Raw genomic sequence first — 27,940 nt, forward strand, 5'->3', positions numbered from 1 at the left:
TAGGTTTGCATTTCCATAATGACTAATGATGTCAAGCATCTTTCATATACTTACTGGTCATTTATATATTTTCTTCTGAGAAAAGCCTATTCAAATCCTTTGCCCATCAAAAAGTATGGGTTGTGCCTGACCAGGTGGTGGTGCAGTGGATAGAGCATTGAACTGGGATGCGAAAACCCCGGGTTCGAGACCCCAAGATCGCCAGCTTGAGCCCGGGCTCATCAGTTTTGAGCAAGGATCACCAGCTTGAGCCCAAGGTCGCTGGCTCGAGCAAGGGGTCACTCGGTCTGCTGTAGCCCCCCAGTCAAGGCACATATGAGAAATCAATCAATGAACAACTAAGAAGCCACAACGAGGAATTGATGTTTCTCATCTCTCTCCCTTCCTGTCTTTCTGTTCCTCTCTCTGACTCTCTCTGTCTCTGCCACAAAAAGAAAAGAAAAGAAAAGAAAAGAAAAGAAAAGAAAAAAGTATGGGTTGTGTGTTTTTGTTGTTGAATTGTAAGAGTTCTTATACATTCTGGATTCTAGACCCTTATCAGATATATGATTTGAAAATATTTTCTTCCATTCTGCAAGTTGTCACTTTAAAAAAAAAAAAATCCTGGGATGCACAAAAGTTTTATATTTTGTTGAAGTTTGATTTATGCTTTTTCTTTTGCTGCTCATTTTTAAATTATTTATTTTAGAGAGAGAGAAAGAGACAGAAACACTAATCTGTTTCTGTATATGCCCTGGCCAGGGGATTGAACTGGCAACCCCTGCACACCCAGACAACACTCTAACCAGCTGAGCTATTTGTCCAGGGCAATTTGCTGCTCATTTATTGGTGTCATATCTAAGAATCCATTGCCAAATCCAAAATTATAAAGATTTACTCCTGTGTTTTCTTCTAAGATTTTTATGGTTTTAGCTCTTACATTTAGACTGTTGACCCATTTGAGTTAATTTTTATACCTACTATGAAGTAGGGGTCCAACTTCAGTCTTTTGTGTGTGGATGTTCAACTATACATTTACTGATGAGATTATTACTTTCCATTGAATGGTCTTGGCACACTTGTCAAAAATCAACTGACTGTAGACACAGGGGTTTATTTCTGGACTTTCAATTCTATTGGTCTGTATGTCCATCCATATGCCAGTACCACAATGCTTTGAATACTGTAGTTTTGTAGTAAGTTCTGAAATTAAGAAGTGTGTCTTCCAACTTTGTTCCTTTTCAGGATTGCTTGGCCATTCATGGACTCTTTCAATTACATATAAATTTGAGGGTGGGATTTGCCATTTCTGAAAAAACAGCCATTGGAATGGTGAAAGAGGTTGCATTAATTCTGTAGATCACCGTGGACAGTCTTGACATCTTAACAATACTGTCTTCCAGCCCATGAACACAGGATGTCTTTCCATTTCTTTAGGTCTTTAATTTCTTTCAGCAATGTTTTGTAGTTTTCAACATACAAGTCTTTTGCTTCTTTCATTAGATTTGTCTCCAAGTATTTAAATCTTTTAAATAGTATTGTATTAGGAGGACCAAATTCCTACAATGTAGGGAAGGAACATGTCCCAATAGTTTCTCCGTGGAGGGCACAGTTTTGCCCTGGATCTGGATTTGATAAAGGGAGATGTTTTCTTTCCACAGAGTATGTGACTAGGCCCTTTCTTGGTCACCTGTATGTCTCTAGGACCCACCAGGGTTCTTAGCACATTGTGATGTTGGTTGGGACAGTTTCCTGGGCTCAGTTCCTCCCCACCACAGTGTCTGAAGGTGTCACTTGGTGGACACTTCTGTTCTCTGAAGCATCCTGGAGCTTATACTAATGACAGGGGTCTTCAGAAGCTGGGTCGAGATACCTGATGGGGTACTGCATGCCCTACAGGGGGTGCACATGGGCATGTCATCTTCATGCTCTCCAGGTCTTTGGGTCTCAAAGTGAACCAAGAGGCAGAGCCTGGAAATGAGACAGAGAAAAAGCAGCAGTGTCCAGAAAGCCCGCCCCCAACTTGAGGTCTGCCTTAAGGCATGGGCCCACCTTCTTGTCATCTAATATGCTCGGGAGAGCTAGGAGGCAGCCCGATGGGTGAGATACCTGAGGCTCAGCAGAGCCCAGGCTGGGTGCCAGGGCCGCTCCTTGGCCATCTCCTTGCTGCCTGAGTCAGGGAGAAGTCCTGTGTCCCAGAAGAAGGAACAAATACACGTTGTGGGGGACCCAGCTTTGTACCAGGGGCTTCAGTCTCTTTTTCATGTCTGGGCTCCATCTGGCACCTGTCCCAAGACTTACTCCTGAGATCAGCTTAAGTGAGATGCATATGGAAGAGACAAAGCTCTTCGCCTGAGAAACCAGGCTCAGGGGATAGGCCAGCTGCCTGCCCAGCAGAAGCCTCCACATACCATTCCGTGAGGGCCTCAGTCCCAGTGTGGAGGCTGGGAGTAGAGTGACTAGGCTAGGATGAGGGAGGTTTGAGGATTGAGATGGGGCACCCAGAGGTCAGGCTGATAGAGCGCCCAGGGCCAGAGGAAGGATTCTGGAGGGTCCTGGGGGCTGGCTGACAGGAGTAGATAATGAGAGTCGCATCAGGCTGGACTTGGGGCTCTCCAGGGGGGGGGTGAGGGCAGCATCTGGGCAGTCAGGACCCTCCAGAGGGTGCAGTGAGAGGCCTTGGGGGCTCTAGAAGGGCCAGGTGGGCTGTAATAAGCCAGGCCAATAAAGGAGGAAATACAACTTTTGAATTTTCTTCATTTTTTTCTCTTGACAACTTAGAAAATTACTTTTGAAAACTCTATTCCATGTCTGCTGAACTCAGGTAAGAGAAAGTGCAGAGGCAGGTGGAGGAGAAGGTGTGGGGGCAGACTTGCCCCCCCAGGTACCCTGATATCTCCTGGGAGAGCATAGTGCAAGCCTCCTCTGCACCCGGTGAAGTGGGTGGTCGGAGGCCGTACTCTCCAGCAGCCCATCTCTGTGCTGGGCAGTGCTTAGTGTCAGGACCTACACCCTCCACCGTCTCCCTCCTTAGTCTGAGACCAGCCTGCGAACTTGGCACCGGGGCTGTGTCCCCACCCCCACCCCTCTCCTGCTGGCCCACAGTGGAATCGTCTTCTCGAGTTTCTGGTAATTTTATCAGGGCTGCATCATGTTGCTAAAGATAACATCTCCCTATGGGTAACTCTTCCCTGTCAGAGCCCCCTGAGCTGTCCCCAGGCTCAGAGGAGGGACACTGGGGTGTGGGATGAGTTTGGGGGCGTGAGGGTCTGTTAGGCAGAAGCAGGTCGGCTGGGATGCTGAAGCAGTGTGAGGCGCACTGCCATTTGCCATGGAGCCTATGGAGTGGAGAGCAGGATCTGGGCGGGGGCCTGGAGAGGCCCTGGGACTCCTGGAGCGGTTGTAGATTGTCTCCTGATATCTCCAGCAAGACCTAGTGAGAAACCCCCAAGACTGGAATGCAGGCACAGAGAGCCACCCCTCCCAGGCCAGGTAGAGTGATGGCCCCGGGCACAGGTCCACCTTCACTGGGCAGCCCTCTGGGCGGGGCACCTCGCTGATGCCATCTGCACAGACACCCCAGCCTGAGTCAAGACAGGCTGCACGCGGCGCACACAGCTTCCAGCCTGCTGCCCTGACTTCCAACGCTGGGTTCGTGACCCAGCACCATGATCCAGGGTGCCTCAGAGCCTGATGGCCCCGGCTGGGGCTGGGACGGGGATGGGGACGATGACTGGGACAACGCTGTGCTCACGCTACTGGCGCTGGCTGTGGTGGCTGCCACGGCGCTGGCCTTGCACTGGTTTGGCTCTGGGCAGGACCAGGAGGCTGCAGGACCAGCATCCACAGGCCTCCAAGCTCAGCCTTCTCGGGCAGGAGGAGCTGGGCCAGTCCTGCCCCCAAAGTCCAAGGTCAGTGGTGGCATTGAGGGACAGAGCTCAGAGCAGGGGAAACCAGACCCTCCAGGACTCGGCCAGGGGAGTCCGGCTACAGCAGGTGTCCAGGATCACCAGCCCCCAGGAAGTGGAGATCTGACCGCCACAGCTGCACCTGCACTCAAGACACCTGTCAAGGTGGCCAGTGGAGGGGCCTTGGGACAGCAGTGGGGTAATTCCACTCCAGAAGTCCTCCGAGGTAAAGAAAAGGAGCACCTCAGGCCAGGTGCTGCCCTGCTGGGTAGGAGCAAAGTAGGGGGGATACCTGCCCCTCTCCTGATACACTTCACTCCACGGAGTCCGGACACAGAAGTGGAGATGCAGGCGGACACAGGAGCTGTTCGAGCCAAGTCATCAGCTCACCAGGCCGCGGTCCACACAGGGGAACAGGACACCAGCTCCTGGAAACAAGGAGTGGGGCCACCTGGCTCATTGGGGAGGAGTTCAGGCAGCCTGCGGTGGCAGGTGAATGACAGCTCAGGAGCTAGAACCTGCCGCCCCCCAAGGCTGGACCCCCTACGCCTGGGTGCTGTGGTGAGTGTGTGGGACGCTGTAGATGCAGCCGGCGGCCTCTCTACAGCTGCCCAGAGGTCCTCTAACCCCCAGGAATCGCTCCCACCAGACTCTGTGCATACTGGACGCCTGACAGACGGCTCAGAGAGGGGGTGTGGGAAAAGCAGCCCCCAGTCAGCCCCAGTTTTAGCTCTGGATTCAGGGACCAAAGTTGATGAGAGCAGGGAAATTGGGTCCTGGGCCCCCAGAGAATCTCAGGGGTCCCCAGCCTCTCTGGAAGGCTGGCCCTGGGCAAAGAGGGAGGTCCTTGTTACTAGGAGCTTCAGCCAGGCCCCAGGCTCCATGGGTCCATGGTCAGAGGGGCAGCAGTGGGGATGCCCACCCTTGTCCCAAGGGCAGGGGACCACAGTGGTGGACACTGTGGGAAAGGCTGGGGCTAATGGCTCTGGAGACCACTCTTTCCTCAGTTTGGGGCCAGGTAGGACAGAAAAGCAAGGGACCCACGATGTTGGAAAAGGGAGAGGACCCTGGCAAGGCCAGGGGGAGCTCAGCAGTGGGCAGGTGGCTGGCAGTCTGGACAAAAGGAAGCCAGCCACAGAGAGTCTCAGTTTTGCCCCATCCCCATGTCCCTCAGCCACACCCCCCCTAAGCACCCCTAAACCCCTCTCACCCTTAGCTTCTCCAACTGAAGCACATCTTCAACAAGGCCTCTTACCTGCAGCTCCAACTCTTCCAACCTCATCTCCCTTACATTCTTTGCCCCTCAGAGTTGACCAGGGTCCTGCTAAGAATGAAAATCTCAGAGCAGTGCCAGCCCCAGTCTCAGCTGCAGCCCCTACCCCTACCCTAGCTTCAGTTCCATCCCCAACCCCAGCCCCTGCTCCAGTGGCAGCTCTAGCGCCAAGCCCAGCTGCATCTGCATCTCCAGCTCCAGCCCAAGTTGCATCTCCAGCTCCAGCCCGAGCTGCATCCACAGCCCAAGCTGTAGCCCCAACCCCAGCCCCAACTCCAGCCCCAACCCCAGCCCCAGCTGCAGCCCCAGCCCCAGCCCCAGCCGCAGCCCCAGCTAAAGCCCCAATCCCAGCCTCAGCCCCAGCCACAGCCACAGCCCCAGCCGCAGCCCCAGCTAAAGCCCCAATCGCAGCCTCAGCCCCAGCCACAGCCCCAGCCCCAGCCGCAGCCCCAGCTAAAGCCCCAATCCCAGCCTCAGCCCCAGCCCCAGCCCCAGCCACAGCCACAGCCGCAGCCCCAGCTAAAGCCCCAATCCCAGCCTCAGCCCCAGCCCCAGCCCCAGCCGCAGCCCCAGCTAAAGCCCCAACCCCAGCCTCAGCCCCAGCTAAAGCCCCAACCCCAGCCCCAGCTGCAGCCCCAGCCACAGCCCCAGCTAAAGCTGCAGCCCCAACCCCAACCCCAGCCCCAGCTGCAGCTGCAGCCTCAGCCCCAGCCATAGCCCCAACCCCAGCCCCAGCTGCAGCCCCAACCCCAGCCCCAGCCTCAGCCCCAGCTGCAGCCCCAGCCCCAGCCCCAGCCTCAGCCCCAGCTGCAGCCCCAGCCCCAGCCTCAGCCCCAGCTGCAGCCCCAGCCCCAGCCCCAGCCGCAGCTGCAGCCTCAGCCTCAGCCCCAGCCACAGCCCCAACCCCAGCCCCAGCTGCAGCCCCAGCCCCAGCCCCAGCCACAGCCCCAACCCCAGCCCCAGCTGCAGCCCCAACCCCAGCTGCAGCCCCAACCCCAATCCCAACCCCAGCAACAGCCCCAGCTAAAGCCGCAGCCCCAGCTAAAGCCGCAGCTCCAGCTCCAGCCCCAGCCCCAGCTCCAGCTCCAGCCGCAGCCCCAGCCGCAGCCCCAGCCCCAGCTCCAGCCCCAGCTCCAGCCCCAGCCCCAGCCACAGCCCCTACTCCCACTAGTAAGTCAAGGCCCGAATGTCAGGAGCCTACTGTAGCGGCCCGCAAGGGCAACCAGGAAGGGCAGGTCTCAACTAGCTGGGGAAATCTTATTTCAATGGTTCTTAGGAGTCACCCCTTCCCCAGGCAAGAGAGACCCCAAGGGACAGCCATAAAGGCAGCTCCAGAAAGCTCTAGAGAGCCCAGCACTTGCACAGCCTCAGAGAACAGGGAGTCCGGTTCTCCCCCTGAAGGGGCCGTCCCCAGTCTTAAGGACAGGAACAGCTCCCCAGCTGGGCTGGTCACAGGAGCAGAAATAGGGGCCCTGGCTGAGGCTGGATCTCAACTACAGCAGAGGTCTGAGATGAATGAGGTTGCAGTGCCCAGGGCCCCATCTAGGCTGTCTGAGCAGAGAAAGCCTGGCTCTGCACCATCCTCGGCTGTAAGTCGGGACCCACAGCCTGTTCCCAGGCCACGGAAACGCAGCATGTGCGAAATAGAAATAGCAGAGACCTCTGCAAGGAAGGTAAGCCAGGTGGCCCCAGGAGAGGCGCCAGAGAGGAAGTCCAGCCCTGTAGGCAGCAGAGGGGTCCTCACAGAGAAGCAGAAAGAGGCCCGCAAACTCATGGTGTTTCTGCAGAAGCCTGGGAGCTGGGGGGTGGTGGAGGGTCCCCGGAAGCCCAGCTCCCGGGTCCAGGAACCGGCCTTGGTAGCAGCTCCGCAGCGGCGGCTGGACCTAGGCAGCTGCCTGGATGTACTGGCCTTTGCCCAGCAGCACGGGAACCTTGGCCTGGCCCAGGAGACCTATGCCTTGATGAGCGACAACCTACTGCATGTGCTGGGGGACCCGAACCTATACCGGCAGCTGAGTGGGGCTGACCGGGAGCGCATCCTGAGCCTTCGAACTGGCAGGGGCCAGGCCATGCTGGGGGTCCTCGTGCTGCCCAGCCTCTACCAGGTGAGCCGCTCAGGGCTCACAAGGGGCTCCCATGTGGAGGAGTCTCCTGCCACGGGTCCTGTGTCCCTGCCTCCTCCATCACACCTGCACGTGTTCAACCCCCAAGAGAACACATGGAAGCTCCTGACCCAGGTGCCGGAGGAAGCTCCCCTCAGGGGCTGTGGTCTCTGCATCATGCACAACTACCTGTTTTTGGCGGGGGGCATCCGTGGCTCTGGAGCCAAGGCTGTCTGTTCCAATGAGGTCTTCTGCTACAACCCTCTGACCAACATCTGGAGCCAGGTGCGGCCCATGCAGCAGGCCCGTGCCCAGCTCAAACTGGTGGCACTGGATGGGCTGCTCTATGCCATCGGGGGTGAGTGCCTGTACAGCATGGAGCGCTATGACCCCCGCACAGACAACTGGAGCTCACGTGCGCCCCTTCCCGCGGGCACCTTCCCTGTGGCACACGAGGCTGTGGCCTGCCGTGGGGATATCTACGTCACCGGGGGCCACCTCTTCTACCGCTTGCTCAGGTACAGCCCCGTGAAGGATGCCTGGGACGAGTGCCCCTACAGTGCCAGCCACCGGCGTTCCAGCGACATGGTGGCTCTGGGGGGCTTTCTGTACCGCTTTGACTTGCTGCGCGGTGTGGGAGCCGCAGTGATGCGCTACAACACTGTGACAGGTTCCTGGAGCCGAGCCGCTCCCCTTCCCCTGCCGGACCCTGTCCCCCTGCGCTGCACGGTGCTGGGCAACACTATCTACTGCCTCAACCACCAGGTCACTGCCACCTTCACGGTCTCCGAGGGGACTGCCCAGTTCCAGGCCAAGGAACTGCAGCCCTTTCCCCTGGGGAGTAAAGGGGTCCTCTGTCCATTCATCCTGACTCTGCCCCCCGCAGACCCGCTGCAGACTGCCCTCTGAACTGCTCTGCACCAGGACTGCAGCTGCTGCTCTCCGGGCAGATCCTGGGCTGGGCTGTGAGTCCAGGCAGAGCACAGGGAGGTGGCTGCTCTTCTTTTTAGGACACCTTTCCCTTTGTTATAATAAAGCCTCGTGTTTCCCCCTCCTCCTTTTCCCCTCCTGTGAGAGAGCAGAGGCTCCCTGCACCTGTGAGCTGGTTGCTGGGCTTCCCCAGCACACCCCTAAGCCTCCTGCCTGTATGATCGAGTCCTTGTCCCAGCATCTAAGCTGGCTCCCAGAAACCCTCCTAGGGGCAGCGGGCTCCCATGGACCAGGTTCCCCTGTCACAGCACCAACTACACTGCCTGGAAATAATCTGCCAGGGCCCCATTCATCCCTAAGGACCTGGACTTGGCTGGCTGAGCAGTTGGGAACTACTGAGCGAGATTGGGTCGGAAGAGGGAACAGGGAACAAAGAAGTCCCTAGGAAAACATCCTCCCCTCTGGGATTTTCTGCCCATCCTGAGGCCTTGGGGAACCTGGCTTCACTTTCCCCAGAAACAACTCAGCTCACCTTCGTCTGGTTGGTCCTCAAGTGCCCGGAACCCTTGCCTGTGACATTGCTCTGCTGTCTAGCCCTTGCCCATAACCCTAGCCTAGACCTCAACAGGACCATTGGGACTCATGCTCCTCTGCAGCGTTACGAGGTCTCTCCCACCTGCTCAGCCCCTCTGCTTCCTGCCCCACTTCCCACCAACCTCCTTCTTAAATGAGACCTGGGCTGTGCTCTAGCTCTGTCCCTTATTAGCTGTGTGGACTTGGGTGAGACATCTAACTTTGCTTTCTCACCTGTGAAATGGGGATAATGGATATGTCACTCAGGAGAATTGTGAGAACATAGGTTACGTATATGAGCACCTGACACAGCCCAAGATACATGACTGAATAATGTCCTCCTTTACCCGCTTTGGAGCCCTCCAAAGGAAGGTAAATAAATCTGAATACAGCTGCCCATATTGCTTTTGACTTGACACTAAATATGCTTAATTCAGTGACAGCACCTGCATCTTGCACTTCCCGTGTATTTTTTTAGCGTGACAGACAGACGGACAGACAGGAAGAAAGAGAGATGAGAAGCATTGACTTGTAGTTGTGACACCTTAGTTGTTTATCAATTGTCTTCTCATACGTGCCTTGACCAGGGGGCTCCAGCTGAGCCCATGACCCCTTGCTCAAGCCAGAGACTTTTGGGCTCAAGTCAGTGACCATGGAGTCATGACTATGATCCCATGCTCAAGCCAGCGGCCCCGCGCTCAAGTTGGATGAGCCCGCGCTCAAGCCTGCGACCTCGGGGTTTCGAATCTGGGTCCTCAGCATTTCAGGTTGATGCTCTATCCACTGCACCACCATGGGAAGTCAGGCACTTCCCATGTTTTGTTTACAGGGTTTCATATGCAGCTGGGGGGCTAGAAAGGAGTCGAATCCTCAGGTTGTGCTGAAAAATAAGTTTATTGAGAAACAAGTGCTATGCATGCAGCTGTATATTTGGGCTGCCATTTCTCTGGCAGGCAGAGAAGGCTCCACCCCCCAGTGGCTCTGCACACACGCAGACTCATGGTGTAGAGGTATGAGGGGTCTACTGTGTGCCCTTGGTCTTGCTGAGCATCTCTTGCCAGTTCTTCTCCATCTCTTCCTTGCAGTTGAGGAAGGCGTCCTCCAGCCGGCGCATGGACTCCACTAGTGTTGGGTTGGTGCGTATTACCACCATGTCGTAGGCCATCCATGTGGCCTGCACTGCAACAACCAGAGAGGCTCCAGTTAGGCCACAGGGTGGGCTATGGCTCTGGGGAAACCCAGGGATCACACCCAGCTGAATCACCCAATTATTCTAAGGAGAGAAAGCTGGTCAGCTATTTGTTACAGGGCTCACAAAACCCCCTATTAGAATTCCTCCCTACACAGAGCAGTAATGAAACTTCCCTAATCTCACACAAGTCGTAAATTCTGGATACATCAGCCCATGACACTAAAAAGCTGGAGGCCAGTCTGATAAGAAATGCTAGGAAAAATTAAAGCAAATAGAGACCCTTACTTGTCCTCAGTTAGGGATTGTAGAGTGACCCTCAAGGAGTCATCACACCCACCAAGCTCACACTCAGGTAGGGCTGACTACTCCCACTCCTGCAAGGCCCTGAACCTCATGTTGCCTTGTGTGCAGTGGCCTGGCATGCCTATCCACCTTCACCTGGGCAACTCTGAACTTTAATTAAGGCCAGTCCAGGGGCTCCTCCTTCTGGGAAGGTTTGCTGTATCCCATGTTAGCTGTCCTTTGGTGCTCACCACTTGCTCATTCCCTTTGAGAGCGACTTGAGGGCAGCATCCCCTGGGCCTATAGGTGAACATGTGGTGCTTGTACAGAAACCCTACCTCTATACCCTTCTCTCTGTAGCACTCCCCCCCACCCCCACTGGTGTGGCTCTACTCTCTAGAACTACAAAGAACTAGGGTCCTAGCCCTTCTGTGTGACAGGGAGAAGTTATTAGAAAAGGTATAGAAGGCATATGACTGTACAACAAGGGCAGACATTCTTGAGCTTTTGGAGGCATGGGAGTCACTTGGGATGTCTGGTAAGATGTAGACTGCTGGCCCCTCCTATAACTCAAAGGTTCCTGTCTAGCAGGTTTGGAATAACTCCCAGGAACCTGCATCTTAACTAGCATCTGGAAAATTCTGGTGTGAGGAGAGGGCTGCCGACCGACCACCCTTTCAGACCAGCTGGACAGCAGGTAGAGCATGTACCTGGGGGTCAGAGTTTTCTTCCAGCTCTCTACTTGCTGGCTGAGTGACCTGGAACAAGTGACTTAAACTTGCTCACTTCAGCCTTCTCATCTGTAAGGGACAGAGAGTGTCCCAATCTCATTGCTCCTCGTGAAGATTAAATGAATGATAGTAAACTGCTTAGCACATATCAGGTACTCAAGAAAGACGAAACTTACTATAAAATAAATAATTGAGGTATTTAGGGAAAAGAGTTAAGGTAGGTAAGAAATTAAAATGCAGGGGGTGGGGGAGGAAGAGCTCACAGAAATGACTCATGTAACCCTACAGAGCAGCTGGAATGCCAGTTCTGAGTTTCCTAAGGTCAGAGCAGAAAAAGAAGCACGCTCAGTTACAAGACTCAGTGACCATAACATAAAAACAAATTCAATGTTTAAGACACTTTTATCTTAAGGAAACATTGTCCTATAGGTATAAATATATTTTATGAGAAGTGTAATATAGTTAACGATGCCTTTGATGACATCCCTACCTTAAACACACGGTAGTTCTTCTGTGTCTGTAGGTGTTATCAAGGGTGAAAGACCACTGGTGGCACAGCACCAAAACACAGTTCAGAAAATGCAGTTTAATGAGACACCAAAATACTATAGCAAGTGCATCACCCTCTTCTGATTTGATCCAGGAAAAATATTTAGAACACATAGAACAGGAAGGACTCATAATCACCAGAACATCCTCCAACAATAAATGTCTCTTGAGCTTTTCATTCATTATTTATTGAGCACTCCTTTTGTGCTGGCATTTTACTAAGACAGCCCTGGTGACACAGCAGTAGATACTTCCCTACCCTCATGAAGTATCTATACTAGTTGCAGAGGGAGGAGACAGAGAAACATACAAGACAATTACACATTGTGAAAAGTGCTGTGAAGGAAATAAGCAATATGTGTTCTGACAGAGAAATGGAGTAGGAGGAGTCTTACTATAGGCCAGGTGGTAAGGGCAGGCCCCCTACATGGATTTCTGGTAAGGCCTGTGCAGTAGCAAAGCCAAGGTCATAATCTTGGAGGAGCCTGAACAGTAGATATTCTGAGAAGCTAATCAGGGCTCACCCTGTACATTTCGATAATCTGCTAGGTAGGGCCAAGGTCCTTACATGGAAATTAAGAAAAAATGGTCAAGATGTGTGCTGTGAACCCTGAGAACTAAGAAGGGCTCCTGGTGGCTACCTAGGCTCAAAAAACCAAACCAAACCAGACCAGACCAGACCAAAACAACAACAAAATAAAGCGTAGAAGCCATTTCTGGGCAAAGACTTCTCACATCAAGGAGAAGCCTACTGGTTCAGGGCTGCTTAGCTAACCACCTGCACTGTGTCCCTGACATCTTAGGCAGCTACTACAAAGGAGCTCCTGGAGTTCTGTCAACCAATAAGACTGAAGCTCTTCCCATCCAATGGGAGCTCCACAACTCTGACCAATTGGAGCAGCTCTATTCTGACTACTCAAGGACCGGGGGCCAGGACTTCTGTCTACCTAAGCCAGTTTCTCCTTTATTTGGCAGCTGCCTTTACCCTGGAAACTGTATTTCTGTGAATGCGGCTGGGGCTGGGGGCAGGCCGGGTCCAGGGAGCAGACCACGGTGGAGCAGACCCTCCCAGAGCGGAGCAGCCTCGCTGAAGAGAGGCCTGGCCCTGGGGCCGGATCACATGCCTACCACAGCCCTGTTCTTCTCACAGCTGCGCGTAGTGCTATCAAGCCATTCCACAGTAGTGCTGTTCTCACAACCGTGCTGTTTACTGTTCAGCTGTTGGCACTAAATAAGTAAAGTTTACTTCTTCACTGCACCCCAAATTGGGCAATCCTGTTGATATTTGAATAGGCACCAATGACCATCGGTGGACAGCACCTAGATGCAGAAATTTAGTAAAAAATGAGGATAAAGTATTCTGAAAGTCTGTTTAGGAGAGGGGAGAACTAACTAGCGATGTAGTAAGTGGACTTGCTTTGAGGGCCTGGAAAGTAGATGTGGAATATAAGGAGCATAGGGAATGAGACAAGAGGGCAGCTGACCTGTCAGCAGAAGATAATGCTGGGCTTGGATGTCATAGGCTACAAGCTAATTCACACCATTGGCAAAACATACTGAGCAACATTTTACAGTGTGAATGATGAAGTTCTACCTCCCCAACCTCAGGCCCCAGGAAGACTTACAGATGAGTTCTACCAAATTTTGAAAGAACAGTTAATGCTTATCTAATACAAGTGATTTCAGAAATTAGGAAAAGAGGAAAAACTAATAATCTCACTATATGGGGTATTGTAACTTTTTTTTTTTTCTTTACAGAGAGACGAGAAAGGGGTAGGGGAAAGGAGCAGGAAACATCAACTCGTCCTAGTTACTTCTCATATGTGCCTTGACCAGGCAAGCATGGGGTTTTGAACTGGTGACCTCAGCATTCCAGGTCAACGCTATCTACTGCGCCACCACTGGTCAGGCTGGGCTGGTGTAACTTTTTAAGAAAAGCATTTTAGGCCCTGGCCGGTTGGCTCAGCGGTAGAGTGTTGGCCTGGCGTGAGGGGGACCCGGGTTCGATTCCCGGCCAGGGCACATAGGAGAAGCGCCCATTTGCTTCTCCACCCCCTCCCCCTCCTTCCTCTCTGTCTCTCTCTTCCCCTCCTGCAGCCAAGGCTACATTGGAGCAAAGATGGCCCGGGCGCTGGGGATGGCTCCTTGGCCTCTGCCCCAGGCGCTAGAGTGGCTCTGGTCGCGGCAGAGCGACGCCCTGCAGGGGCAGAGCATCGCCCCCTGGTGGGCAGAGCATCGTCCCTGGTGGGCGTGCCGGGTGGATCCCGGTCGGGCGCATGTGGGAGTCTGTCTGACTGTCTCTCCCCGTTTCCAGCTTCAGAAAAATACAAAAAAAAAAAAAAAGCATTTTAGTCTGACCAGTCAGTGGCACAGTGGATAGAGCGAGGGACTGGGACACAGAGGATCCAGGTTTGAAACCCCAAGGTTGCAGGCTTGAGCGTGTTCTCACCAGCTTGAGCATTAGTTCGCTGGCTTGAGTGTGGGACCACAGACATGACCCCATGTTGCTGGATTAAAGCCCAAGGTCGCTGGCTTGAGCAAGGGGTCACTGACTCTGCTGGAGCCCCCCCCCCCCATCAAGGCACATATGAGAAACATTCAGTGAACAGCTAAGGTGGTACAATGAAGAATTAATTGATGGGGGGGGGCCCTTCATGTCTGTCTGTCCCTCTCTCTGACTGTCTCTGTCAAAAAAAGAAAAAAAGAAAAGCATTTTATAGAAGCATTCCATTTATATTGCAGAAAAGTTGAGAATAGAGCTAAGCAAAAATAAAAACAATTTTCTCTAAGCTGGTTTATTCTAAAACCAAAATATAAAAATTATTATAGGTCTATCTCACATGAATATTGATGTTAAATCCTAAATATAACATGAGCTAACCAAATCTAATAGTGTGCTAAGAAAATATGCTATGATTTAGCAGAGTTTAGAAAAGAAATTCAAGGATTGTTGAACATCAGAAAATCAATCACTATAATAAACCACATTAATAAAAAGAGGGACATTATAGAAACATCTCACTTAATACAAAAAAAGCAGGTAATAAAATTTAAAACCTATTTGTGATTTTAAACAATTGAATCTCTAACAAATTATGAATAGAAGGAGACATTTTGAACTTATTAAAGGTGATATACCAAAAACTTACAGCAAACATTATACATAATGGAGAAACTGGATACACTCCCTATAAGATTTGTATCAAACAAAGATTCTTCTAATAATGTTTGTTTTCTAGTATTGGAGATGCTAGTAAATGGAATAAAAAAAAAAGAAATTAGGATTGGAAGGTAAGAGATAAAACTATCAGTATTTGTAAATTATAAAAACGTATATGAAAGAAAAAGGTCAAATAACTAAGTCAATTTTAAGAAATAAAAGTTAAAAGAGAGAAAAAACCCTATTAGATATGAAGACAATTTCTAAATTTCTATTTTAAAAATAATGTGGTACAGACAAATAAACCAATGGAAAAAAAGTAGTAAGTTCAGAGATAGACTTAAGTATATATGGGAATTTAGTATATATGATGAAAAAGCATAATGAAATGAAAAAAAGACAATGTACTCCAGGCCCTGGCCAGGTAGCCCAGCTGGTTAGAGCATTATCTCAATATACCAAGTTTGTGGGTTTGATTTCTGGTCAGGGCACTACAAGTATCAACAAATGGCCTGACCTCTGGTGGCACAGTGAATAAACTGCTGACCTGGAATGCTGAGGTCACTGGTTTGAAACCTTGGGCTTGCCTAGTCAAAGCACATATGAGAAACAACTATTATAAGTTGATGCTTCCCACTCCTCTCCCCCTTTTCTCTCTCTCTATTCTCTTTCTAAAATCAATAAATAAAATCTTTTTTAAAAATTAAGTGAGAGGCAGGGAAGCAGAGAAACAGACTCCCGTATGTGCTCTGACCAGGATCCACCCGGTAAGCCCCCTACTGGGCAATACTCTGCCCATCTGAGGCCACTGCTCTTTTGCTTAGCAACCGAGCCATTTTTAGCACCTGAGGTGAGGCCATGGTGCCATCCTCTGTGCCTAGGGCCAACTTGTTCGAACCATTCAAGCCATGTCTGTGGGAGATGAAGAGCAGTGAGAGACAGACAGACAGAAGGAAGGGGAAGGGATGAAGAAGCAAATGGGTGCCTCTCTTGTGTGCCCATTTGAGTCAGGTAATCAAGCATCAGTATCCATGTTTTTAAGAATTTATGGTACACTACTTCTTAAATTCTGGAAGAGGCAGCCCAAAAGACTAACCAGACCAGGAATCAAACCTGGGACTTCCACATATCAGGCCAATGCTGTACTGCTGAGCCAACTGGCCAGGGCCAATAAAATATTTTAAAAAAAAATCAACCAATGAATGCATAAATAAGTGGAACAAGAAATCGATGTTTCTCTACTCCTTCCTCTCTCTCTAAAATAAATCTATTTTTTTAAGAAACAGTGTACTGCAGATGTGATAAAGATATAAATATAAAGGATAAAATAACATTTATAGATAAAAATTTAGCAGATACAAGGACTTCTTAAAAACCACAATCATAAGGAAATATTTGGTGAATTTATATTTATAATTAAAAAAATAAGGACAACATGGACAAAGTTTTCATACAAATGGTAGAATAAAAGAAATTTCAATGCCTAAAACTGATAATGGATTAATATTTTTTTTAAGTTTTTTTTAAGACTTTATTCAATTTTCAGAGAGGAGGGAAAGAGAGAGAGAGGGAAGAGAGAGGGAAAGAGGAAGAAAATGAGAGAGAGAGACAGAGAGAGAGAGAGAGAAAAGGGGGAGGGGCAGGGGCAGGAAGCATCAACTCCCATATGTGCCTTGACCAGGCAAGCCCAGGGTTTCGAACTGGCAACCTCAGTGTTCCAGGTCAACGCTCTATCCCACTGCGCCACCACAGGTTAGGCTAATATTGATAATATATAAGAAACTACTTCAAATTATTAAAAATAATACAGGAAATCCACTAATTTTTTTTTTTTTTTTGTATTTTTCTGAAGCTGGAAACGGGGAGAGACAGACTCCCGCATGCGCCCGACCAGGATCCACCCGGAACGCCCACCAGGGGGCGACGCTCTGCCCCTCCGGGGCATCGCTCTGTCGCGACCAGAGCCACTCTAGCGCCTGGGGCAGAGGCCAAGGAGCCATCCCCAGCGCCCGGGGCCATCTTTGCTCCAATGGAACCTCGCTGTGGGAGGGGAAGAGAGAGACAGAAAGGAAGGAGAGGGGGAGGGGTGGAGAAGCAGATGGGCGCTTCTCCTGTGTGCCCTGGCCGGGAATCGAACCAGGGACCCCTGCACGCCAGGCCGACGCTCTACCACTGAGCCAACAGGCCAGGGCCCACTAATATTTTTTAAAATCTGGAAAATAAGTGTTGGCATGGATGTGGAGAAACATTGTACATTGCTAGTGGGATTATGAAATGGTGCACCATTGTGTAAAACAGTTTGATATTTCTTAGAAAGCTAAACATAGAATTACCATATGAACTAGCAATTCCAGTCCTAGGTAATATCCTAAACGATCAAAAACGGGTACTCAAATACTTGTACACACAGGTTCACATTAGCTCTATTCACAATAGCTAAAGGTGGCCACAATTCAAATATCTGTCAATGGATGAATGGATAATTAAAATGGGATATATTCATAAGGTGAGATATTATTCTGCCATGTAAAGGAATAAAGTACTAATGTATGCTACAATATACATGAACCTTGAAAATATTATGCTAAGTCAAAGAAGCCAGAAACCAAATGTCACAGATGATACGAATCATTTATATGAAATATCCAGAATAGGTAAATCGACAGAAATTAAAATTAGACTGATAGTTGCCAGGGGCTGGGAATAGAGCAGTTTGGGAGTGACTGCTTAACAGGTATGGAGTGTCTTGTTTGGGTGATGAAAATGTTTTGGAACTAGACAGGGTTGGTGGCTGCATAATATTGTGAATATATTAAATGCCACCAAATATAAATGGTTAATTTAAACTTTCACATTAATAAAAGAATCTATTTAAATTTAAGATTGTAAGCCCTGGCTGGGTGGCTCAGTGGATAAAGTATAATCCTAGCACACTGAGGTCGTGGGTTCGATCCCTGGTCAGGGTATGTATGAAAAGCAATCAATGAGCACATAGCTAAAAAAAAAAAATGGAACAAGTAAGCGAAACAGCGAGTTCATGCTTCTCTTTCTCTCACTTTCTCTCTGTCTTTCTCCCTCTCTCTCAAATCAAAGGAAACATTAAATTTAAGATGTAGAAACTATAATTATCTTCATTTTCCAGAGTGGAAACAGAGGGACACAGAGGTTAAGTAGCTTGCCAGATTACACAGCTAAAAGTGGCACAGGCAGGATTTGAGTCAGGTAATCAAGCATCAGCGTCCATGTTTTTAAGTAATTATGGCAGACTACTTCTTATATTCCATAAGAGGCATCCCAAAAGACTAACAAGCAGCCTGGCCTGTGGTGGCGCTGTGGATAGAGTGTCAACCTGGAATGCTAAGGTTGCAGGTTTAAAACCCTGGGCTTGTCCAGTCAAAGCACATGCAACAAGCAAGCAATGAACAATTATGGATTGATACTTTTTGCTCCCCAGTCTGTCTCATCTCTCTGTAAAATCAATAAATAAAATATTTTTAAAAAAGATTACCAAGCATATGAAAAGGGTCTGGAACTCACCATAAAAATAAAAATGAAAATACCCAGCTATGACTTATACTTGTTATACTGGCAAAATTAGAAAGCTGGATAATATCAAGTCTGTGAGCTTGTGGGATCTAAGAACCCCCAGGACTGCTGGTGGAAGTTCATTCTGATTCCGCCATTATGTGAGGTAATCTGGTAGTAGCCTCTTAGAGTGTTACACAGATTCATGAGCATAGATGTATGAAGATGTTCACTGCAGCATTGTTTTTGATGATGAAGAATTGTAGGCAATCTAGGTGTTCATTCTTGAGAAGAATGGAGAAGCAAAAAGTAGTGGCTCCATAGTGCAGTTAAAAGTATTAAATAAGATGGATACTCAACTAGGTCTTTATAACACAGTTCTGAATTTAAAAAGTAAGATACAAGACATTGGGTGAACTAATCAAAGAGAGACCATGGCTACAACAATCACTCCACCATAAGGTTTTAATTTTGAATTTTTCTTCATGGCAAGGATGAGGCCACTGCCTGGGCTCCATATAATCCTTGGGCTCTTAGACTAAAATCATGCCCAAATTCAAATAATAAAAAAGAAACCTAAATTTAAAAGCCAAGGCAGCCCTGGCCAGTTGGCTCAGCGGTAGAGCGTCGGCCTGGCGTGCAGGAGTCCCGGGTTCGATTCCCGGCCAGGGCACACAGAAGAAGCGCCCATCTGCTTCTCCACCCCTCCCCCTCTCCTTCCTCTCTGTCTCTCTCTTCCCCTCCCGCAGCCAAGGCTCCATTGGAGCAAAGATGGCCCGGGCGCTGGGGATGGCTCTGTGGCCTCTGCCTCAGGCGCCAGAATGGCTCTGGATGCAACAGAGCGATGCCCCAGAGGGGCAGAACATCGCCCCCCTGGTGGGCAGGCCGGGTGGATCCCAGTCGGGCACATGCGGGAGTCTGTCTGACTGCCTCCCCGTTTCCAACTTCAGAAAAATAAAAAAAAAAAAAAAAAAAAAAAAAAAGCCAAAGCGAAAGATTATTAAAAAAAAAAGAAACCTTTCACTCTCAGTCCAAGCTTTAATTACACTTTCCCCCCACCCTACCCCACCCCCCTCATCTGAAAGAGTGGTTATTCTCTTAACAGGTACACACACCCTTTCACAGAAGCTTGTTAAGATCATCCTAGAACTTCAAATTTTCCAACATCAAAGATGCAGTAAAACTTTGGATTCTTAGATTATGGTCTATATGCAACTGGTGCCAAAACTGCATAGCCCAGAGATTAGAAGTATTGAAAGATACTGTCTTTCCATTCTGTTTCTGCCACGAAGAATTTCATAGTCTAAAACAATAGTTTTTCATTTTGGAAAGTGAATTAGGCACTGAAGACTGTTTCAGAAAATTCTTCTTGTCCAAGCTATGGTCAAACATGCTATGTGAGTGGTAAACTTACAGATGTGCCCGCCTGTATCCTAAACACCCCTGGAGAATCCTGAGCTGTACTTCCTCCCAGGCCACCACAGCCAGCCAACTGTCTTCCTTCTCCTCCACCTTCTCCACCTCTTTCTCTGCCTCCATCTCCACCACCAAGATTATCTTTGCTACTCAGGAAATCCAATCTCACTAAAGCAGTTCAGGCTGGACCATTTGAAAAGATGAACCCATGAAGGTAATAGTTAAAGATCTATTGAGTGTGAAATTAAAGAAGACAGAATTTTGATGAAAGGGCAAATCTTGCACCATCACCAAAGCCACGGGATCCAGTAGTTACTGTCTCTGACCCTGAAGCCCAGATCCAAAGTGTTATCAACTCGAGTTACAAATGTCTTAGTTACTCCTGGTAAGTCTAATTGATCTGTGGAACTATTTAGAAGAGTTGATATAGAGAGGAGCCTATACTAATCATATTAATACATAATTCCATTTCAAGCATTAAAGTATGTATGGAGCCTATACATACTGCGGTATAAAGTGGGTATTTGGATATTCCCTAATTTGTATGATCAATAAGAGAACGGGATGAAAAATTCAGTGCTCAAAATGATGTTTATCTTGGAATTACCCAATTTGTGGTGATGAACTGCTTTAGCTTTTTCTCATCTTTCCTTCAATTCTAAACGATAGCCTTGTTGGGCAAAGTAATCTTGGTTGTAGGGTCTTTGCTTTTCATCACCTTGAATATTTATTTCATGCCAATCTCTTCTGGCCTAAAATGTTTCTGCTGAGAAATCAGTTGACAATCTTATGGGAGCTCCCTTATAGATAACTGTTTTTTTCTTGCTGCTTTTAATATTCTCCCTTTGTCTTCAACCTTCGACATTTTAATTATGATATGACTTGGTGTGGGCCTTTTGGGTTCATTTGTTTGGGACTCTGTGCTGCCTGGATTTATATGTCTATTTCTTTCACCAGGGTAGGGAAGTTTTCAATCATTTAGACTTACTGAGGTCAATACAGTTCCTCTTCCTATATTTTATTTTATTTTTTATTTTATTTTATTTTTTTACAGAGACAGAGAGAGAGTCAGAGTGAGGGGTAGACAGGGACAGACAGACAGGAATGGAGAGATGAGAAGCATCAATCATTAGTTTTTTCGTTGTACATTGCAACACCTTAGTTGTTCATTGATTGCTTTCTCATATGTGCCTTGACCACGGGCCTTCAGCAGACTGAGTAACCCCTTGCTGGAGCCAGCAATCTTGGGTCCAAGCTGGTGAATTTTTGCTCAAACCAGATGAGCCCACGCTCAAGCTGGCAATCTCAGGGTCTCGAACCTGGGTCTTCCGCATCCCAGTCTGACGCTCTATCCACTGCGCCACCGCCTGGTCAGGCCTTCCTATATTTTAAAGACTTCCTTTTTTGGCAAATATTCCAATAATAATTAAGGTCATAGTTAAGTGAATTAATACTGCTAAGATAATATTACTAAGCAATAGTGTTACTAAACAATGTTCTCTCACCTTAAAAACAAGGTTGACAGGTGTTTTAGTAAAACAAGTCACACAGAACAGTGGTCCCCAATCTTTTTTGGGCCACGGACCAGTTTAATGTCAGAAAATATTTTCACGAACCGGCCTTTAGGGTGGGATGGATAAATGTATTACATGACCGAGACAAGCGTCAAGAGTGAGTCTTTTTTTTTTTTTTAATATTTTATTTATTGATTTTTTAGAGAGAGAGGAGTGAGAGAGAGAGACAGAGAGAGAGAGAGAGAAGGGGGAGGAGCAGGAAGCATCAACTCCCATATGTGCCTTGACCAGGCAAGCCCAAGGTTTCGTACTGGCGACCTCAGTGTTCCAGGTCGACGCTTTATCCCACTGCGCCACCACAGGTCAGGCCAAGAGTGAGTCTTAGACGGATGTAACAGAGGGCATCTGGTCATTTTTTAAAAATAAAACATCACTCAGACTTAAATATAAATAAAACAGAAATAATGTAAGTTATTTATTCTTTCTCTGCGGACCGGTACCAAATGGCCCACGGACTGGTGCCAGTCCGCGGCCCGGGGGTTGGGGACCACTGACATAGAAGGCTCAATTTTGACAATTTCATTTTTTCTGAAGTGAGAAGTGGGGAGGCAGTCAGACAGACTCCTGCATGCACCTGACCGGGATCCACCCAGCATGCCCACAAGGGGGCAATACTCTGCACCTCTGGGGCATTGCTTTGTTGCAACCAGAGCCATCCTAGCGCCTGAGGCAGAGGCCATGGAGCCATCCTCAGCCCCTAGGGCCAATTTTGCTCCAATAGAACCTTGGCTGCAGGAGCGGGGGGGGGGGGGGGGGGGGGGGGAGGGGAGAAAGAGAGAGGGGGAAAGGTGGAGAAGCAGATGGGTGCTTCTCCTGTGTGCCCTGGCCAGGAATTGAACCTGGGACATCCACACACCGGACCAACACTCTACCACTGAGCCAACTGACCAGGGTCTTGACAATTTTTTTTTTTTGCCTTGACAACTTTTTTTTTTGAAGATACTTTTTATTTTTTATTTATTCATTTTGAGAGGAGAGAGAGAGAGAGAGAGAGGGAAAGGGGGGAGGAGCAGGAAGCATCAACTCCCATATGTGCCTTAGACCAGGCAAGTGCAGGGTATTGAACCAGTGACCTCAACATTCCAGGTCGATGCTTTATCCACTGCGCCACCACAGGTCAGGCTGCCTTGACAATTTTTAAAATTTATTTTTTAAACTTTTCTAAGTAAACTAAAAGTCAGCCACTGTCTGTGCCCACCCCAGGGCCACCTGGTAGGGGCTACAAAGTGATCTGCAGTAGTAACTAACTGCCTCTGCTGGGCTTGAAGGCATCTAGGAGAGGCTATGCTGTGAACCAAGGCTGCCTGCCATTACTGCCAGACTTGGAGCAGCTTAGCAAGAAGTACAGGACCTACCAAGGCTGGCCGCAGCTTGTTTGCAGTTTGTGGACCTTTGAGAGATTTTAGTAAAGTCACCCACAGACTGAGGCCAGCTGCTTGTGTGAAACAGCTGCTGAAACAGGGTTAGGACCATGTGCTAGTTAGGTAGGGTGGGGTCTCACAGCCGTGAGAGTGATGTCAGCGAGGTTAATGGAGACTCACACTGGTGCCCACCTGCACCTGCAGGCTGGGTAGGGAGAGGGATCAACAAAGTGAGACTCCCCTCTGGCACTTGCCTGAGCAATTCAGTTCCTCCCCGTATGTCCCTGGAATTTTTCAAGCTGCTGTCGATTTTAATAAAAGTGTATCTTTCAAAAAAAAAAAATCTCTCTATGAACCCATCATTCTACTTTTGCATAGGCAAAGAGTTGGAATAGTGTTCACCACTGTAATCAATATTTAATTCTGGCTGATTGGATTTTGTTGATTTTAAACTTTTCTTATAACTTTCTATCTTAATTGAGTTTTTAAAACAATGAAAATGCAACATTTCTTTTCTTTTCTTTTTTTTAGTGAGAAAGACAGAGAAAGGGACAGACAGGAAAGGAGAGGGATGAGAAGCATCAATTCTTCATTACAGCACCTTAGTTTTTCATTGATTGCTTTCTCATATGTGCCTTGATGGGGCGGGGGGGCTACAGCAGAGCGAGTAACCACTTGTTCAAGCTAGTGACCTTGGACTCAAGCCAGCAACCTTGGGCTTCAAGCCAGCAATCTTAGGGCTCAAGCCAGAGACCATGGGGTCATGTCTATGATCCCACGCTCAAGCCAGCGACCCCACGCTCAAGCTGGATGAGCCCACGATCAAGCCGGCAACCTCAGGGTTTCAAACCTAGGTCCTCTATGTCTCAGTCTGAAGCTCTATCCACTGTGCCACCACCTGGTCAGGCCATGCAACATTTCTTGAAAAAAATCATTTAATGATTATCAACATAATACTTATTTATATTTACTAAATATAAATAATTATTTAATACCAATTATTTATTTTAAAATGTTAATAATCACACCTGAAAATCCCAGTTTATATATTAGTGTGTTAATAAATTATAAAATGGATGATTGGGAATAAATACCCAAATTGGCACAATTTTAAAACAATAACCAAAGAAGAAATTGAAAGTCATCAGAAATTATCTCTAAAAATTTAGCCATTAAAGCTTTAGAAATAGTCAATAAACAGTTGTTTCCAAATACACATATAATTTCAGAATATAGAAAAAAATAGAAGAATCTAGGGGTTGAGTAGACTTGGATATTTTTATAGTTTAATCAAGTACCTTTGAACAAGTACTTAAACTCTCTAAGCTCTAGTTACCACTCAAATGGAGATCATAATAGTGCGTATCCCCCATAAATTTGTTATGAAGATTAAATGAGATAATGTGTGTAAAGCATATAATAAACTTGGTAAAAATAAACATAAACTATTATCATTTTTATAATAATTAGCAAATTAGAATACTACCTACATAGCAAGAATTTCTAGCTTCCCTGTACACTAGTATTATTTAGCAAATAAAATAGAAAAACATCACAACAGAAGGAAATGTATTTAAAGACCTGGAGAATGCCCACTTTGGCAGCATATATATTAAAATTAGAGCAATATAGAAAAGATTAACATGAACCCTGCTCAAGGATGACACACAAATTTGTGAAACATTCTATATTTTTATGTAATGAACAGTATGATGACTATAGTTAAGCATACTGCCTGGTATATTTAAAAGCTGCTAAGAGAGTAGGTCTTAAATGTTCTCATTAGAAGGGAAAAAGAAACTTGTAGCTATGTAAGGTAATGGCTATTATCTAAACTTATTGTGGTAGTCATTTCACAAAATATACATATATCAAATCATTACCTTGTACAACCTAAACTTATACAGTATTATATGTCAGCTACATCTCAATAAACTGGAAATAATGAAATTGAAAGCAAAAATAATCTAGAGAAAAATTCTGAAAATCCTTTTTGCAACATATTAAAGAACATCTGAAAAATTAGATAGATCATATTGCTACATGAGAACACTTACTGTTAAAAAAGATGTTATTCTTTCTATATCAATGTACAGGTTTAATACAATTACCAACAAAATATTAAATTAATCTATCATTTTTTTCTGGAAGAATAAACATGTGAGAACAGCAAAAAAAAAAAAAAAAAAAAAAAAAAGAAAAAAAAAGAAAGAAAAAGTGGTAATGGATAATTTACTGATAAATGATAATGAAACTAGTGTGATGAGCCATAAACCCTGACATAATGAAATAGTAGCTATCTCTACTCTACTGTAGATAAGAATTTCATGAATAATAAAGAAATAATTTTTAAACTAATAGAATAGAATGGGATGGATATTTTTTTAAAAAGCAACTTAAAATCTCTTTGTATCTGAGAAATTTTATGTTCCTAAGGTTCACTCCCAAAGGCATACTATGGCTAACCTTGTATTGGGAAAATTGTGCTAGGCTTGCTTTGACTTAAGTTAAAAAAGATGGAAAGAAAATTTTAAGCCTCAGAATCAAGATAATTTTGCTTTTGCCTGACCCAGTGGTGGTGCAGTGGATAGAGAGAGCGTTGGCCTGGGATGCTGAGGGCCCAGGTTTGACACCCCGAGGTTGCCAGCTTGAGTGCGGGCTCATCCAGCTTGAGTATGGTCTCACCAGCTTTAGCATGGGATCATAGACATGACCCCATGGTCATTGGCTTAAGCCCAAAGGTCATTGGCTTGAAGCCCAAGTTTGCTGGCTTAAATCCAAGGTTGCTGGCTTGAGCAAGGGGTAACTGGCTTGGCTGTAGCTCCCAGGTCAAGGCACATATGAGAAAGCAATCAATGAACAACTAAGGTGCTGCAGCTATGTGTTGATGCTTCTTATCTCTCTCCTTCCTGTCTGTCTGTCCCTATCTGTCCCTCCCTCTGTGGAGAAGTGGATAGAGCATTGACCTGCAATGCTGAGGCTGTCAGTTCAAAAAAACCCAGGTTTGCCAGGTCAAGGCACATACGAGAAGCCTTTGAGTTGATGCTTCCCATTCCCCCCTCCCCTTTCTCTCTCTCGTTCTCTTATCCTCCTGCAGCCATGGCTCTATTGGAGCAAATTGGCCCTGGGCACTGAGGATGGCTCCATGGCCTCTGCCTCAGGTTCTAAGAAGAGCTCAGTTGCTGAGCAACAGAGTAATACCTGAGATGGGCAGAGCATTGCCCCCTAGTGGGCTTGCCAGGTGGATCCTGGTTGGGGCACATGCAGGAGTCTGTCTCTGCTTCCTCTCCTCTCACTGAATAAAAAAGGAAATAACTTCTATTACCTCACAAACTAGACAACTATGCAGAGTACTTATATAAAAATAGAATTGTAAAGAGGAAAATATGTAAAACAAAAACAAAGGAAATAATCAGCTAAGGGGAAATAATGGACTTTACACCAATTCATGGAACGTAATGTGGAAGAGACTAAGGGGAAGGATGTGGAATTGTGCACGGCAAAGCCTCATAGGTGCAGGCTACATTCGTTTTAATCCTGTGAGAAAGAAAGTGCACAAGCTTCCAAGAAGTGTAGCTGCTCAAATACAATAGTTGTGTGTGTTTAGACAACCTTCAGTTTTACTTAGAAAGCTTAAACAAATTTTAAAAGTTGTTAAAACTGAGCCTTTAATGTGACTTGTTTCACTAAAACACCATCAACCTGGTCTCTAAGATGAGAGAGCATTTTTTAGTAACATTATTGCTTCGTAATATTACTTTAGCAATATTAATTCACTTAATTATTACTTTAATTATTATTGGAATATTTGTCAAATAGAGAGTCTCTAGTGGATCTAAATAAAAATGCAGTACACAGCCTGTTTCCTTTGGCACACCAGATGGTTTAGAATTAAATGTTAAAAAGGAACATAAAGAAAAATAGGAAAACATATAAGTAAATATTTCCCTGATCTCTGATTAAAAAAAGATTTTCTAGGCATCAAAGCAATGGCAGTAAATCAGAAAGAAAAATATCAATAGGTTTTTACTACATTAGACTTCTGTTTATCAAATCTTCATACACAAAATTAACAGAGCTTGACCAGGTGGTGGCACAGTGGACAGAGCATTGACCTGGGACGCTCAGGACCCAGGTACTAAACCCTGAGGTCGTCCACTTGAGTGCTGTGTTGCCAGCTTGAGCATGGGATCATAGACATGATCTCACAGTCTGTGGCTTGAGCTCAAGATTGCTGGCTTGAGCAAGGGATCACTGGGTTGGCTGGAACCCCTCCTTCCCCATTAAGGCACATATAAAAAGCAATCAATGAATTAAAGTGCCGCAACTATGAGTTGATGCTTCTCAATTCTCTTCCTTTCTGTCTTCTCCCTCTCTCTCTTGTGCAAAAAAACAAAAACAAAAAAGGTTTGTTTCATTTGAGTAGAGTATGCATGCTTTCTAAAATTTGTTTTACATTATGATTTTCTCTAGAAAAACTTAGGATAATAAATATAAGAATTATACATATTCTGAATTAGTAAAGAGAAAATTAAATACATTATAATGGTATTACTACCCCTGCTGGTTAACACTTAGTGGAAACACATTGAACAAAATAACAAACTAATATTCTTCTCCAAAAATAAAGAAATTTGTTCAACTCTATTGCTGTTTTATTCTACTGAGCTATACCTCTCATCAGCACCTTATTTTAGCACTGTTACTCTGAACTCTTTTTATTTAAATGATTCACAAAAAGAATGTTCCAATTCTGTACACAGGTATTATGTTAATATCATTTGTCATTTGCTGAGTATTTGATCTTGGGTCTGGCACTGTGCCCAGTTACCATTTCTGCCCCCAAGAAGATAATAGTCCAGTTACAGAAATGGTATGCAAACACACATAACAATTAGAAAACAATTCAAGACACTATTCAGTGGTAAGTGTCAAACTCTGTGGTATAACAGTTGCGCAGTATAGAAGCTGAGAGGTGGTCAACGAAGGCCTTGAGGCCCTCGCTGGTTAGCTGAGCTGGTTAGAGTGTTGTCCCAAAACACCAAGGTGGTGGGTTCGTTCCCCAGTCAAGGCACAGATGAGAAGCAAACAATGAATACACAACTAAGTGGAACAACAAATGAATGCTTCACTTTTTTTCTCCCTTCCTTTCTCTAAAAGCAATCAAAAAAATAAAAATAAAAAGGAAGACACTTAATGAACTCAGAAGTATAGGGAGAATTTGAGCTATTGGAAAGAAGGGGTAAGGCACCCTGCCTGGGAAAACAGCCTACCTGAAATTTTCTCCATTTCTTCCAATATCTTTTCCAAGTCTTTATTCAGGTCTGACAGTATTTTCAGCATGTTGTCATAGGTTCTTTCCCCAGGGTCAGAATCAGCCATCTA

At 46.8% G+C, this 27,940-nt stretch overlaps 2 protein-coding genes, 1 non-coding gene and 1 pseudogene across 3 annotated transcripts; 3 read left to right on the top strand and 1 right to left on the bottom strand.

Annotated features, from left to right (window-relative positions):
- The first annotated feature begins 3,647 nt into the window (after nt 1-3,647).
- KLHDC7B (kelch domain containing 7B) lies at nt 3,648-8,171 on the top strand. Its single transcript, XM_066360280.1, has 4 exons — nt 3,648-4,780; nt 4,895-4,905; nt 5,104-5,819; nt 5,919-8,171. The coding sequence occupies exons 1-4, from the start codon at nt 3,648-3,650 to the stop codon at nt 8,169-8,171; spliced, it is 4,113 nt and encodes a 1,370-aa protein (XP_066216377.1).
- Nucleotides 8,172-9,739: 1,568 nt separating this feature from the next.
- Nucleotides 9,740-27,937, bottom strand: SYCE3 (synaptonemal complex central element protein 3). The gene is made up of 2 exons (XM_066361311.1): nt 27,829-27,937; nt 9,740-9,944 (listed from the first exon to the last, which is right to left on the bottom strand). The coding sequence occupies exons 1-2, from the start codon at nt 27,935-27,937 to the stop codon at nt 9,787-9,789; spliced, it is 267 nt and encodes an 88-aa protein (XP_066217408.1). The 3' UTR covers nt 9,740-9,786.
- On the top strand, nt 19,169-20,067 carry LOC136384911 (proline-rich protein 11 pseudogene; annotated as a pseudogene).
- Nucleotides 24,144-24,250, top strand: LOC136390256 (U6 spliceosomal RNA). Its single transcript, XR_010748684.1, has one exon. It is a non-coding gene; the product is annotated as a U6 spliceosomal RNA (small nuclear RNA).
- Nucleotides 27,938-27,940: the final 3 nt, after the last annotated feature.

The sequence above is a fragment of the Saccopteryx leptura genome, chromosome 1 (assembly GCF_036850995.1).
Source record: "Saccopteryx leptura isolate mSacLep1 chromosome 1, mSacLep1_pri_phased_curated, whole genome shotgun sequence".
Taxonomy (NCBI): Eukaryota; Metazoa; Chordata; class Mammalia; order Chiroptera; family Emballonuridae; genus Saccopteryx; species Saccopteryx leptura.